At 57.1% G+C, this 12,079-nt stretch overlaps 1 protein-coding gene across 4 annotated transcripts in view; it reads right to left on the bottom strand.

The window, feature by feature from the left end:
* Positions 1 to 282: 282 nt before the first annotated feature.
* PAK6 (p21 (RAC1) activated kinase 6) overlaps positions 283 to 12,079 on the bottom strand; it is a 36,727-nt gene continuing 24,930 nt past the window's right edge. For all 4 annotated transcript variants that reach the window (XM_012462512.2, XM_012462513.2, XM_064374845.1 and 1 more), the window contains 7 exons: positions 10,658 to 11,311; positions 4,691 to 5,188; positions 4,415 to 4,548; positions 3,930 to 4,056; positions 3,723 to 3,848; positions 3,125 to 3,259; positions 283 to 1,837 (listed from right to left, as the gene is read on the bottom strand). In XM_012462512.2, coding sequence (XP_012317935.1) covers positions 1,670 to 1,837; positions 3,125 to 3,259; positions 3,723 to 3,848; positions 3,930 to 4,056; positions 4,415 to 4,548; positions 4,691 to 5,188; positions 10,658 to 11,311 — 1,842 coding nt within the window. In that variant the 3' untranslated portion in view covers positions 283 to 1,669. The remainder of the gene's footprint in view (positions 1,838 to 3,124; positions 3,260 to 3,722; positions 3,849 to 3,929; positions 4,057 to 4,414; positions 4,549 to 4,690; positions 5,189 to 10,657; positions 11,312 to 12,079) is intronic.

Raw genomic sequence — 12,079 nt, 5'->3', positions numbered from 1 at the left:
GCAGTGCAGGGCCCTGGCTTTTCCCATGGGCTCTTCTCCCCTGGGAAGAAGCCCCGTCTACTTTTCATCTCCTTCATTCCCAAGCGTCTTTGACTTCCTGTTTCCCTTCCTCTCTGCCCTCCTTTTGGGTCCACAGGCCACCAGGGAAGAGTTGGGTGTTCTGCGCGGTGGCCGCTGGAGAGCTCACGTGGGGAGGAAGGGAGGATACACGAGACTCGCCCACCCCAGGCGCCTCCTCTCCAAGATGGCCAGGCTCCACTCCCAGAGACACAGGACGCCCAGTGGCTTTGAACACTCAAGTTAATTTAAAACAGGCACAAGTGCAAACAATTCACAAAAATTTCTAGGGAAGATGCTTTTGTTTTGAAAACGCTGACCCTTAAAAAAAAGTCCTTGCAATTTCTTTGCCCCCAGGAAGGTCACTAGGGAGCAGAAGAATCTAAAAATATTATCTAGATAGAAAGGGTCCAGACACCTGAAGTTGTTTCCCGGAATTTCCATCTCACAGCAGCCCTGAAGTTGGGGGCGGAGGAGGACCAGGAGACAGCTGTCTGTGGAGGCAGACGGGGCAGATGGTTTGCACAAATGGGCGCTCTGACCTTGACATGACGGAAACCCAGAGGCAGTTCACCTTCTCTCCCAGACAGGGTTCTGAAGAGAACAATGGGTCCCTAATGACCTTGTGATTGCGATAAACTTGAAAGGTAAAACAGTTACCATTCCTTACATTCCTGTCCTGGCCCTCACACTGCACAGTTCAGGAGAAGCTCAGAAACCTCCCAAGCCCCCAGGATATGTTGGACTCAGTACGGACCACACCACTGGTCAGGTTGACATAGGACTGGAGAAGTGGAAGCCAGGCCAAGAAAGCAGGCCCCTTTAGGCCAGAACTTAGTGGGAGAGAGGATGGGGCAGCCTTTCTGGAGCTGGCTGTGGGTGACCTGAAGGGACCTGGGCTGTCAGACACACACACACACACACACACACACACACACACACACACACACACACACACGTTCTCTCCATTCTGTAAAGTGAGAGCACCTTCCCCACTGACCCCATTCTTTCTCTTTCACTCAGAAATTGCCCCCTCACTCCCCACCCCCAGCCATGGCCTGGAGCAGGCCATTCACAGTTCTGGGCCATGAGGGGCAGTGCAGGTGGGACTGCGCCTTCAGGACTTCAGACACAAGGGAGGAAGCGGGGTTCAGGTCATGAAAACCATTGCTGTGGCCCTCTCGAGACCCGAGGTTTGAATCTGGAGCTGAGAACAGCAAGTATCTGTGTGGAGACCAGCAGTCTGGCCTCCGCAGGGGCCTGGGATGCTAGTGTACAACTACCTTTAAAAAACCACAGCAGCCTTTTCTGCTGTGTGGGCTGCAGGGGCCAGGAATGCTGGCCTCTGCGTTTCTTAGAAATATCCCTGTGCAAATACCAAGGGGTCATCCTGTGGAAGGGGTCTCCACCTGGGGATTTGGGAGGGAGAGACACTGAGGGGGCAGGTCCGGCCTGGCCCAGTAGGCTGAGGAGCAGAGGGTGGGGCTGGGGCTTCACATTTCAATCTTTGGAGAGAATACTGAGAAAACGAGGCAGGCAAGCCCTGCTGGCAGGCTGGCTGCCCAGTGTGCCCTGCCTGTGGGCACAAGTGGCAGGCATACTCAGGGTGGGCTCAGCAGGTGGAGGTCTGCTTGTGGTAGAGCTGGATCAGGGGCACCAGGCACTCGGGCAGCCCTGTCTGCAGCAGGAAGGGGTGGTCTAGGAGCTCCTGGGCTGTGGCTCTCTCTTGGGGGTCCCGCACCAGCATTCGCTCCAGGAAGTCTCGAAGCACGGGGGAGACCTGTGGAGACGGGGCAGGGAGATGGAGCCACAATTTGCAGCCACTTTGGGATGACTTGATTGCCTGGCCCTGTCATTGACTGAAAGTCTTGAATTCTGTGTTTTTGTTTTTTTTTTTAAACTTCTGCCCCCTTGCCCCTCCCCAACCCCCAAGGCTCTCAGCATTCAGATGCTGTAGCTCTGTCTGGAAGGGGCAGAGAATTCACATCAGTGATCCAGGCCTGACTCTATCCCTGATCTCAGGCAAGTCACAATTTTCTCTAGGCCTCAGTTTTCTCAACTGTAAAATGGGCTAGTGATAAAGTATGCTTGCCCTGTCTGCCACATAGGGCTTTAAAGAGGATTTTAAAAACAGGTCAAGGATGAGGAAGGAAGTGTTCCTCTAGGCCTTAAGTCTAAGGCAAGGGCTTATCTTGGTTCATTTTGAGCCAGTATCTTGGGATAAGGCTGAGTCTTGGGCAGAAGGCTGCATCCTCTGGGGAATTAGCCAACTGGGGAATCTCTGTATGCTAATTTTGGGGTTAATGGTGCAGGCTTCAAGGACCAGTTGTCTTGGAAGATGTTTCCTGTTGGTCCTCCCATCCAGCTGTGTGTTGGGGCCACAGAACTTTTTTTTTTTTTTTTTTTTTTTTTTTTTTTTGCTATTTAGAGGTGGGGTTTCAACCCTCTGAGACATTTATTGCTTTGGCCACCAGATGGCAGTGCCACCTAGCAGCCCTGTGCTGACCGGCCAGCAGGGGGCGTCCACAGTAAGGCCTGCGAGGTTGGGGGGATTTGGCAAAAAGGGTTACATGTATACATATCCACGTATGAGTATACTGGCTTTAAGGGGAACGCTGTGGCTCAGCTGTGTCGGCATATGCAGCGATGGAGCATGAGCTGACTTGCCGTGATGGACAGGGACGTCATGGTATGGATCTCCGAACACATGGGGTAGAGGGGTTTATGCTCAGTGAAGCTTCTCTGGATTCCTCCCGGGACAGCAGGGATTGCTGGTGTCCTGGCTTTCCCTGCTCGTGGGCATCCCTGGGCTTCCGACCAGTGCCTGTGGAGCAGTGACCCTCCTGCCGCAGCCATGGGAGGAGACTTACTGGAGCGCACAGGCGAGTTTGTGCGGAGATGCGGCTCCACACCCGGGTGTGGGTTTTGTGTAGATAAAGAGGAGCCTTTTCCAGGAGCCCAGACCCTGTGGCTTCTGTGGAAGGGAGAGGCTGGGAGTCCAGGCTTTGGTCCTCTTGCCTCAGGAGGAATGGGGTCTGTGAGGTCACACCCTTATGCACCAACTGACCTTGTGAGAGTTTTTCAGCTTGGGCGGGGGGCAGTCCCGGAGCCTCTTCATGGCTTGCACTGGGGAGTCGCTGAAGTAGGGTGGCTCCCCATCCACCATCTCAATCACCATGATGCCCAGAGACCAGATATCCACCTGCAGGAGGAAAATGTCCCTGACCCCATGGCCAGAGCCTGGTCCCTTGGTGGCCATGTGCTGGTGGCAGCAGGGGGGAGGATGGGGGACAGCTGGCCCCAGTTCTCCTCGGTGAGTCTGACTCCCTCCTCCCCTAGTCACCTGCCCTGTGGCCAGTTCCTTCCTGCATGAGTGACCACTGCCTATAGGGGTACAGCTGTCAGTCACTCAGAGAAAGGCCATCATCCATGGGAGGCCTGGCCATGCCCCATTCTGCCCTTGAGCTGAGGAAAGCACTTGCAGTACTCATTCCTGGCAGCACAGTCATGGGTGAGAGCAGCCCCACTGTAGCGGGGAGGGTGTTGACCTGGTGGGACTCTGAGGACCAGGGCTGCTTTTGGTGAGGTCACTGGAGGGGCCACAGTGGAAGAGCTGCCAGTGCTTTTGGGAGGCTGGGGGTGGGGGAGCAGAGGGAACTAGTTACCTCAGTGGCATACAAAGACCTGGAGATCACTTCAGGAGCCATCCAGTAGGGGGTTCCCACCAGGGACTTCCTCTTAGGGACGTCTTTGCTGATCTGAGCGCAGAATCCGAAGTCCGAGAGCTTCACCTGGGGTTGGAAGGGGAGTGAGTGGTGACCAGGAGGAGGGAAGTGGGGGCGTGGCTGTGCCAGGGACAGGATGGGACCTACCCTGCCATCAAGGGTCAGCAGGATGGAGTCGCTCTTGATGTCCCGGTGGATGACGCCCTGGGCATGCAGGTAGGCCAGGGCCTGCAGCACAGCCTCACACACAGTGGCAATCTGCTCTTCATTCAGCCTGGACAAAAAGGTGGGGCCGCCCGGTGGAAGAGATCGTTAGCTCTGGCAGGTCGTGGGGTGGCTAGGCAGAGTAGGAGTCCCTGGTGCTGGGCCCCATGGCTCCCAGGCAGTCTGTTTGGCAGCACAGTCAGGCCATAGCCCTGGTGAAAACTGGGGCCTGAGCCTTGGCTGGAAGCCTGGAAGCCACCTTTCTCTTTTCCATTGCCAAGACTCCTGGGTCTCAGTTACCCCAAAGACAGGGGAGCCCAGGACAGGCATCCCAAGTCTTTTGGGCTACAGGCAGAACACCACATTGCCCTGGCAGGGCCACGGTGAGGGCAACCTGCACTCAAGGCCCAGCCCTCCCAGCTGCCCACCTGACTTGGGAGACGATGTCCGTGAGGGCTCCTCCCTGCAGGAACTCCATGAGCACCCACAGCTCCTCGCCCACCAGGTAGCTCTTGTACATCTCCACCACGTTGACGTGCTGGTAGTCCCGCATGATCACCACCTGGGGGCAGGCGGGGGCTGAGTGCCGGGCACAGTGCCCAGATGCGTGGTTACCCACTGCCCCTGCTCACAGATGTCCAGCTCGGCTGGCTGTTCACTGCCCATCCCAACGCCCCTGCCTGTGTCCCCCCCTGTCCTCCCACCTCGTTGAAGAGCAGCTCCCTGCGCTGCTGCTTCCTGAGGTCCATCATCTTGACGGCCACCTGGCGACCCGAGTGCTTCTCCCGGGCCAAGCAGACGATGCCGGTGGAGCCCTCGCCAATCTTCACGTAGCTGTCCAGCAGCAGCCGGGGGTCGCCCTGGTCCACCACCATCCTGAGCGCTGCCTTGAACTGCTCATGCGTCACAACACCTGTGTCCTCACCAGCCACGCCGCCCTTGGCGACCGTGGGGTCCTGGGGCAGGTACAGGTTGCTGGTACTGATCTGGGCGTGCCAGGTGCGGGGGGAACCTGCTGGGGAAGACCGGCCTGGAAGTGGGCCTGTGGCCGGGGCTGTGCGGAGGGACTTCTGGGGGCTGCTGGTATCCGAAGTGGTCAGAGGGCTGAAGGTCCCCACCGGCTGGTCCGAGGGCAAGGACTGGGCCTTGGCCACCAGGCTTGGGGGGTTTTCTTTCTGCAGCGGTCGGAAAGACGAGTTGGGCTGCAGGGACAAAGCAACAGGAAGGGGCATGGCTGTGGGATCATTTGGAGTAACTTCCCAGAGGCAGAGGCCGGCCTCTGTGATCTCTGGGCTCTGGCAGGGTTAGGCAGGGTGTCTGACCAAATTAGGGAGGTGCTGTGAGCAAAGATTTTCAGACAGAGCTGAAGCCCAGCCCCAGTCCTAGTCCTGTGTGAGCAGCCCCACCCAGTCTGCCAAGCTGAACAGGCCCAAGACAGCTCCTTACACCTGCTCTGCTGCACCTGGGAAGACAGAGAAGGCCAAGTCCCCGCGGGGTCTTGTGCTGGGTATTTCTTTCTGGGCAATTGACAGCTAGACTGCAGGGAGGCTGCTGGGAGGCAGAATCTTCCTCTATGCTAAGGGGCCGCTTGGAGAATCTGGATCAGAGGCATTCTTCACTGCCAAGGCTCCCCCCCAGGACCCATGGGGGCAGAAGAGGCCCAGGCAGTGGGGTGGGGAGCAGTGGGCAGCAGTGCACAGCTGTGTCTCCACTCCCTGAGCCAAGGCAGGGGAGCCACATCTGGGGCCCGAAAGCCCTGCTTGTGCCTGCAGCAGGGAGTCTGTGAGCCTGTGCTGGGTTATGTCCCTGACAGAGGACCACAGAGCTATGTCACCATCTGGGGGGTTCTCAGGTGTCTCCCCTGGCCGGGGATCTGGTGCCAGAGAGATCTGGAGTCAGGAGGGTAAGTCCAGCCAAACCCAAGACTTGAGGCCAGGGATGGGGAGGTGTCTTAAGGACCCCTAAAGGAGTCCTTCCACTTCCTTCCTGGCATGAAACTCCTAGTTGAGGACCCCCACACACATGGAGGAGAAGGTAGGGGGCCTAGCCTCATGCAGTCTGGCGGGGAAGGAGGGAAGGTGGAGCTGAGGGGCAGCCTGGGCCCAGCTCTGGAAGCCTGCGAGGCTTCTTGCTTTTCCGAGCTCAAGCCCTCCTGCTTTCCTGGCAGGAAAGGCGCCCTCCCATCTTTGGGTTCTCCTAAGGAGTGGTGACAGGCACCATGACCCCTGCCAGGCATTATGTACTTTTTTTTTAATGAGACAGAGTCTTGCTCTGTCACCAAACTGGAGTGCAGTGCCGTGATCTCGGCTCACTGCAACCTCCACCTTCCGGGTTCAAGCGATTCTCCTGCCTCAGACTCCCGAGTAGCTGGGATTACAGGTGTGCGCCACCATACCCGGCTAATTTTTTGTATTTTTAGTAGAGTCGGGGTTTCACCATGTTGGCAAGGATGATCCTGATCTCTTGACCTCGTGATCCACCTGCCTCAGCCTCCCAAAGTGCTGGGATTATGCATGAACTACTGCGCCCAGCCGCATTATATATTTTTAAAGAGCACCTGGAGAGGGATGCTTTAGGGGCTGCAGAGAAAGCCTTCTAGGAACTTCTCCAAACCTATCACGTAAGCAACTGTCTTAGGTGCCCAGAGGGTCCTGGTCCTGATCCCAGAGCTGAAACAACTTACTTATAGGAAATCTTAAGCAGTAAGCTTGGGCTGGGATGCTTGCTCAGGGACCCCAAACCTCAAATCTGGGCCTTGGGTCCCATCAGAGTCTTTTAAATGTCTTTAGCAACCCCTGACCACCCCCGCCATGGCCTCAGGGCTTCCACTATCCAGCCAAGTCCCTGACCTGCTTAGGGTGGAACAGGTACTCCTGCTAGAGAGCCATGCTTGACCTTCACAGGGAAGGAGCTAGAAAACCTCCCAGGACTGCCTGGACTCACTCCATTCTCTGGTGACTGCATTTGGACAGTAAACATTCTCCCATGTCCTCGCCAGCACCTGTCACCATCCACTGTGTAGAGGAGCAGTGGGACCTCTGGACTGGGTTGTGAGGACCTGGGGCCCAGCCCTGGGCTTCTCTGCCCTGTAATGAGCCTCAGGCAAATCATCCTCCCTCAGCCCCAATCTCTGCTACGATGCAGGGGCATGCGCAGTGATCTGGGGAGCTGGATAAACTGCAGAGCCTGGTTCAGTGGGACCCTGGAGCAGACACGCTGCATTTGAACAAGGTCCCTGGGTCCTAGGAGGCCCATGGAACATACTTTGAGAAACTCTGCATGAGTGGGCAGTATGCTGTGAGGGGGAGGAGGGAGCATGGCCGTGACTGAGGCTGTGATGCCAGGTCCTAGGAGCAGAGGTTCACTGCATCACACAGTCACCCTGTAGAAAGGCTCAGGGCTCTAAGGAGGCTGCCTACTGGCCTGAGTGCAGACTTAGAAAACATGCTCTCCAGCCACCCATCCATGAGGGTTGGGGCAGAAGCTTGGGGACCACCTAAAGCTCCTCTTCAGGTGGCTCTAATGACCTCTCTCATCCTGAAGTTCCTACGAAAGGCTGTGAAATGATCTCCTTCCCCTCCCAGTCTCTAGGGCTTCTGCATGGGCCAGCTCCACTTTGAGGATGTGTGGGCGTGGGGGCAGGAGCCACATGGACAGGCCGAGGTGGGGGTTCCTTCCTTGTCTCCACAGGCCAGGTCCCTATGCTGCTGCTGAGCCGCAGGTGCGGGCTGTGCTCAGGGCGGAGCCTGCAACTGGAGGCCGGGGGAGGGGTGGCCCAGCCAGGAGCCCAGCACTGGCAGAGTCTGGGACACAGGCCAGGGAGTCCGGGGAGCTGGACTGGTCTTCAGCCCGGCAAGGTCTGGTCCCCAGTGTCCTTTCATTGGCTTCACTGCCTGTCTCCACAGGGAGGGACTTTTACTCACTGTAATCACAAGCAAAGACCAGATGAAACTTGGGAAGCCACACAAGAAAGGGAAAGGGGGACACGACAATGGAATTAATTAATTGTTATGGGCTCTGGATTAATTCTGAGGTTACTCATGTGACAGACCTCTTGGGAAGGAGGCTGCTAGAAGAGCAGGCATATGTTTATAGCAGTGCCTCACTTCCCGCCCTGAGCTGCGGCTCTCCAACTGTGGGCTTAGGGGGCTGTACCGTAAGTATCCTAAAGGGGAGAGGCCATAGCATAATATTTTTAAATACAACAAAGCCGTCCTGGCACGGTGGCTCATGCCTGTAATCCCAGCACTTTGGGAGGCCGAGGTGGGCGGATAACTTGAGGTCAGGAGTTTGAGACCAGCCTGGCCAACATGGTGAAACCCCATCTTTTCTAAAAATACCAAAATTAGCTGAGTGTGGTGGAGTGAGCTCGCAGTCCCAGCTACTTGGGAGGCTGAGGTGGGAGTATCACTTGAACCCAGGAGGTAAAGGTTGCAGTGAGCTGAGATTGTGCCACTGCACTGCAGCCTGGGCGACAGACGGAGATGCTGTCTCAAATAATAATAAAGCCATTTATTGAGGGCTTACCACTTTGACAAGTGCCTTCGGTGCACTCTCTTGTGTAATCCTCATTACCCTGCGGGTTGTTTTATTATCCCACAGGCACTGGAACCCACAGGACGCCCATGGCTGCTGACTCCCACGCTATAATCCTACTGATGCTGTGTATCCTTGGCATAAATCGGAGTACACAGTAGGTGCTTAACCAGTGTTTGCCCTCTGACTCTTTAGTGGAACATGTCTAAACCCCCAAGCTCCTAACAAACTGTCTTGCCTCTTTGGCCTCTGTGCCCCCACGCCTGTCTTCCTGTGCTCTTTAGCCAGAGTGACTCCAGGCCGCACTGCCTGGAGCAGGTCCAGAAGCCCTGGGGTCTATACTCAGATCCTCCTGCAGCCATGCCTGGGACACTGCGTGGCCCCTGTGGCCTGACTGCTGTTATGGAAGCTGTTGCAAGTGTTCAGAGTCAGCCCCGGTGCTCAGGGCTGCTGGCTTGGTCTGGGGGCTCCTGAAATAGGTACTGGAGGAGGAGGAGGAGGAAGGCTGATGCCCCCATCTGTGTGGGAATTTGTTGAAGGTAATGGTTCTCGATGGGGGTGCTCAAGTGACATTTGGCAATGTCTGGAGACATTTTTTGTTGTTCCAACCGGGGGTACCACCAGCTTCTAGTGAGTAGAGGCCAGGGAGGCTGCTACAGTGCAAGCAGAGCCTGCCACAAAGGATGGCCTGACCTGAACATCAGCAGGGCAGCGGCTGAGAAACCCCGGCCCAGAGCAGCTCAGAGGGTCTTAGCCTTGCCTTTAAGACGCCTGGCTTCAAAGTAGAAATCTCGAAAGGTGTGTCTGAGTTGCCCAGAGGGAAATCACGCCCCTGGATTTGGAAGTATGGTGTTGTCGAGCTCAGGATAACTACCATCTGCTCCCACGGGTATGGGGGACACTCCAGCACATGCAGAGCAGTGGTCCACGGTGAGTGCTCAGCACAGTGTGCAGGGATGGACAGTCCCTTCCCCCTGCTGTGGGGTGCTGACAGGAGCCCAGGAAGATGCAAATGAGTGCCCAGCCCAGTGCTGACAACCCGTTCCTCCAAATCCCTGAGGTTTCCCAGCAGGACTCCTGAGAGACAGGGGAGGCCAGGCTCCCATTCTCACCTTCCCAGCAGGGTGCACTGCCCTGATCTCACCTTATTTTCTGGCTGAGTCTCTCCAGGGGCACAGCCTTCCAGAGACCCTGCAGCTCACAGATTCTCTTGTTCCTCTCACAGATAGGCCACACCACACCCCATGGGAATCCCAACCCACCGTCCTTTGACCTAGTAGGGGACAGGAGTGCACAAAGCTCAGAACTTTTTCTGAGTACCTCAGCTGGCCGGCAGTGACCCAGAAAGGCTGTAGTCCAGGCCATACCCAAACCCCTACCCTGGGCAGGCTGGGCCACACTCACCCCACCGCTGACAGGGGAGGACCCAGGGTTGTCTTAAAGCCCTCCCAGGAGGGACGGGAGGATCCATTACCCATGCCACTGTCAGCAGCCGTTTATTAGGAAGGAGCTAAAGAACAAGTGGCTGCCGTGGTTGTAAAGCTTCATACACAAGAGCCATGAGCCAAGAGGGCCGGGCTGGTCAGGCAGCCCCAGAGCACCCCCACCTTCCTTCTCTGACTCACTCTCCATGCCTAGGAGTGTCTCACCCTCTGTCAGTTTCCTCCTCTGCCAAATGGGAAAGGAGGTTACTGTCACTACGGACAGGATGCTGGAGGGCCTACAGGAAGCAAAAACGTGCTCTACTCTGCCTGCCAAGAAATGTCACCATGGGCTCCCTTCACCCTTTCCTTTCTCACAAGAAAAATGTGCGTCTGAAGCAGTCACACATGCCACAGGTCGGCCCTCCTACTGCCTCTGGACTAGGCAAATACAGTCCTCCAGCGTTTCCTATGGCCACACAAATAATGACAGAAATGTGAAACAACACTATTGCCACAGAGAAAAGAAGGAAAGGAAGGGAGGGACGGAGAGAGGGAGGAGGCAGGCCGGCCTCCTTAGAGAAGAGGTTACCATGCACATTTCTGCCGCTTTAGGGGGAAGCAGTCCAGGGAGCCTCTGGGGAAGGCCAGGCAGGGCCTGTGTCCCTGCACCCACTCCCCAGTGGACGCCTGCAGGCCCAGCTCCTGACTTACCTTGCTCTGTGGTGGAGGGCCCGGCTTGCTGCTGCTTGGAGGGGCTGTGGCAGCAGTGGACAGGAACATGCTTCGGAATAGCCTGCGCTTCAGGCTGCTCTCCTGGGTCTTAGGGCTAGGGCTGCCTTCCCCACCTGGCCTGCTCGTGGCTGAGCCCACCAAGCAGGACTGGGGCCGGGCCTCCTCAGAGCCATGTTTGGCAGCCTTTATTCCATGCCGACTGGTAGCTGTGGGGGGCGAGGCTCCTGGTGGGGAGCTCTGCAGGCAGGCACCCAGCTGCAGACAGCGCTGCGAGGTGCCCTGGAACTCGGCGGGGCCCAGGGACTGAGCCTTTGCAGCCAGCCCATTGGACAGGACCTGTGGGCTCTGTGGCTCGGGCCATGGCATCTGCTGGTGGCCTGCTGGTGTGCCCCCGTTGCAGCTGAGGTAGAGGCCGTGGGGGTCAGTGCGCTCAGACTGAGGGCTCTGGAGGTACATGTCTGGGTCAGTGGCCCAGTGCTCATCCCCCAGCAGCCCCAGGGACTGTGCCCGCCGCCGGCTGGTGGGGCTGCGGCCACGCAGGGTGTTGGAGCTGATGACTGACAGCTTCTGGATGTCGTTGAGCAGCCCCGAGATGTAGCCGTCCACAGGCACCGCGTTGCCACGCACCACTGTCTGTAGAGATGACAAGAGAGCGTGTGGGAGCTGCCTGATTGCAGTAGGGAGGGGCGGCCGGGAGATCAGGGTCAGAGAATGTCCTCGGTGGCCCTGGGGAGGACCACCTAAGGATCTCCCCTGCTGTGTCATCCACCCATTCATTTTTCCATAATTTCTCAGGGCCCACAGTGGGTCCCACCTGTGCTGGGTGCAGGGATGCAGGAAGGCCCACCAGCAGCAGAGCAGATGGTGAGTGCCATGGGGCTGCATCCAGCACGTCCAGGGTGTGGTCGGCTGGGCCTGGGAGCTGGAGCTCAGAGGTGGGGCTCCCTTCTGTAGCTCCACGGATGGCTGGGAGGGATGTGCCCAGCCCTCTGAGGAGGCAGAGACCAGGCCAGGGGCTCCTTCACACACACTGGCTTCGTGGCCTCCAAACCCTCATAGGGCCCCTGACCCCAACTTCTACCAGACTCTTGGGTTTACTAGTCCTGACCCTCACAACTAAAATTCTCCTGGTCTGGGAGAGCCTTCAGTCCCCATGGAGCTGCCGGTGCAAGTATTGAATGAGGCAAGTCCTAAAACACTATTCATTCTCATCTGAAATACAAATGCAGTTGAGAATCATTATTTTTTGAGATGGAGTCTTGCTCCGTTGCCCAGGCTGGAGTGCAGTGGTGTGATCTCAGCTCACTGCAACCTTCACCTCCTGGGTTCAAGCAATTCTCCTGCCTCAGCCTCCTAAGTAGCTGGGATTACAGGTGCGTGCCACCACGCCCGGCTAATTTT

The sequence above is a fragment of the Aotus nancymaae genome, unplaced genomic scaffold (assembly GCF_030222135.1).
Source record: "Aotus nancymaae isolate 86718 unplaced genomic scaffold, 86718_ANA_hifiasm-v0.15.2.pri h1tg000011l, whole genome shotgun sequence".
NCBI lineage: Eukaryota > Metazoa > Chordata > Mammalia > Primates > Aotidae > Aotus > Aotus nancymaae.
Note: the sequence above shows the minus strand (reverse complement) of the source record. Positions and strands in the feature narration are given on the sequence as shown.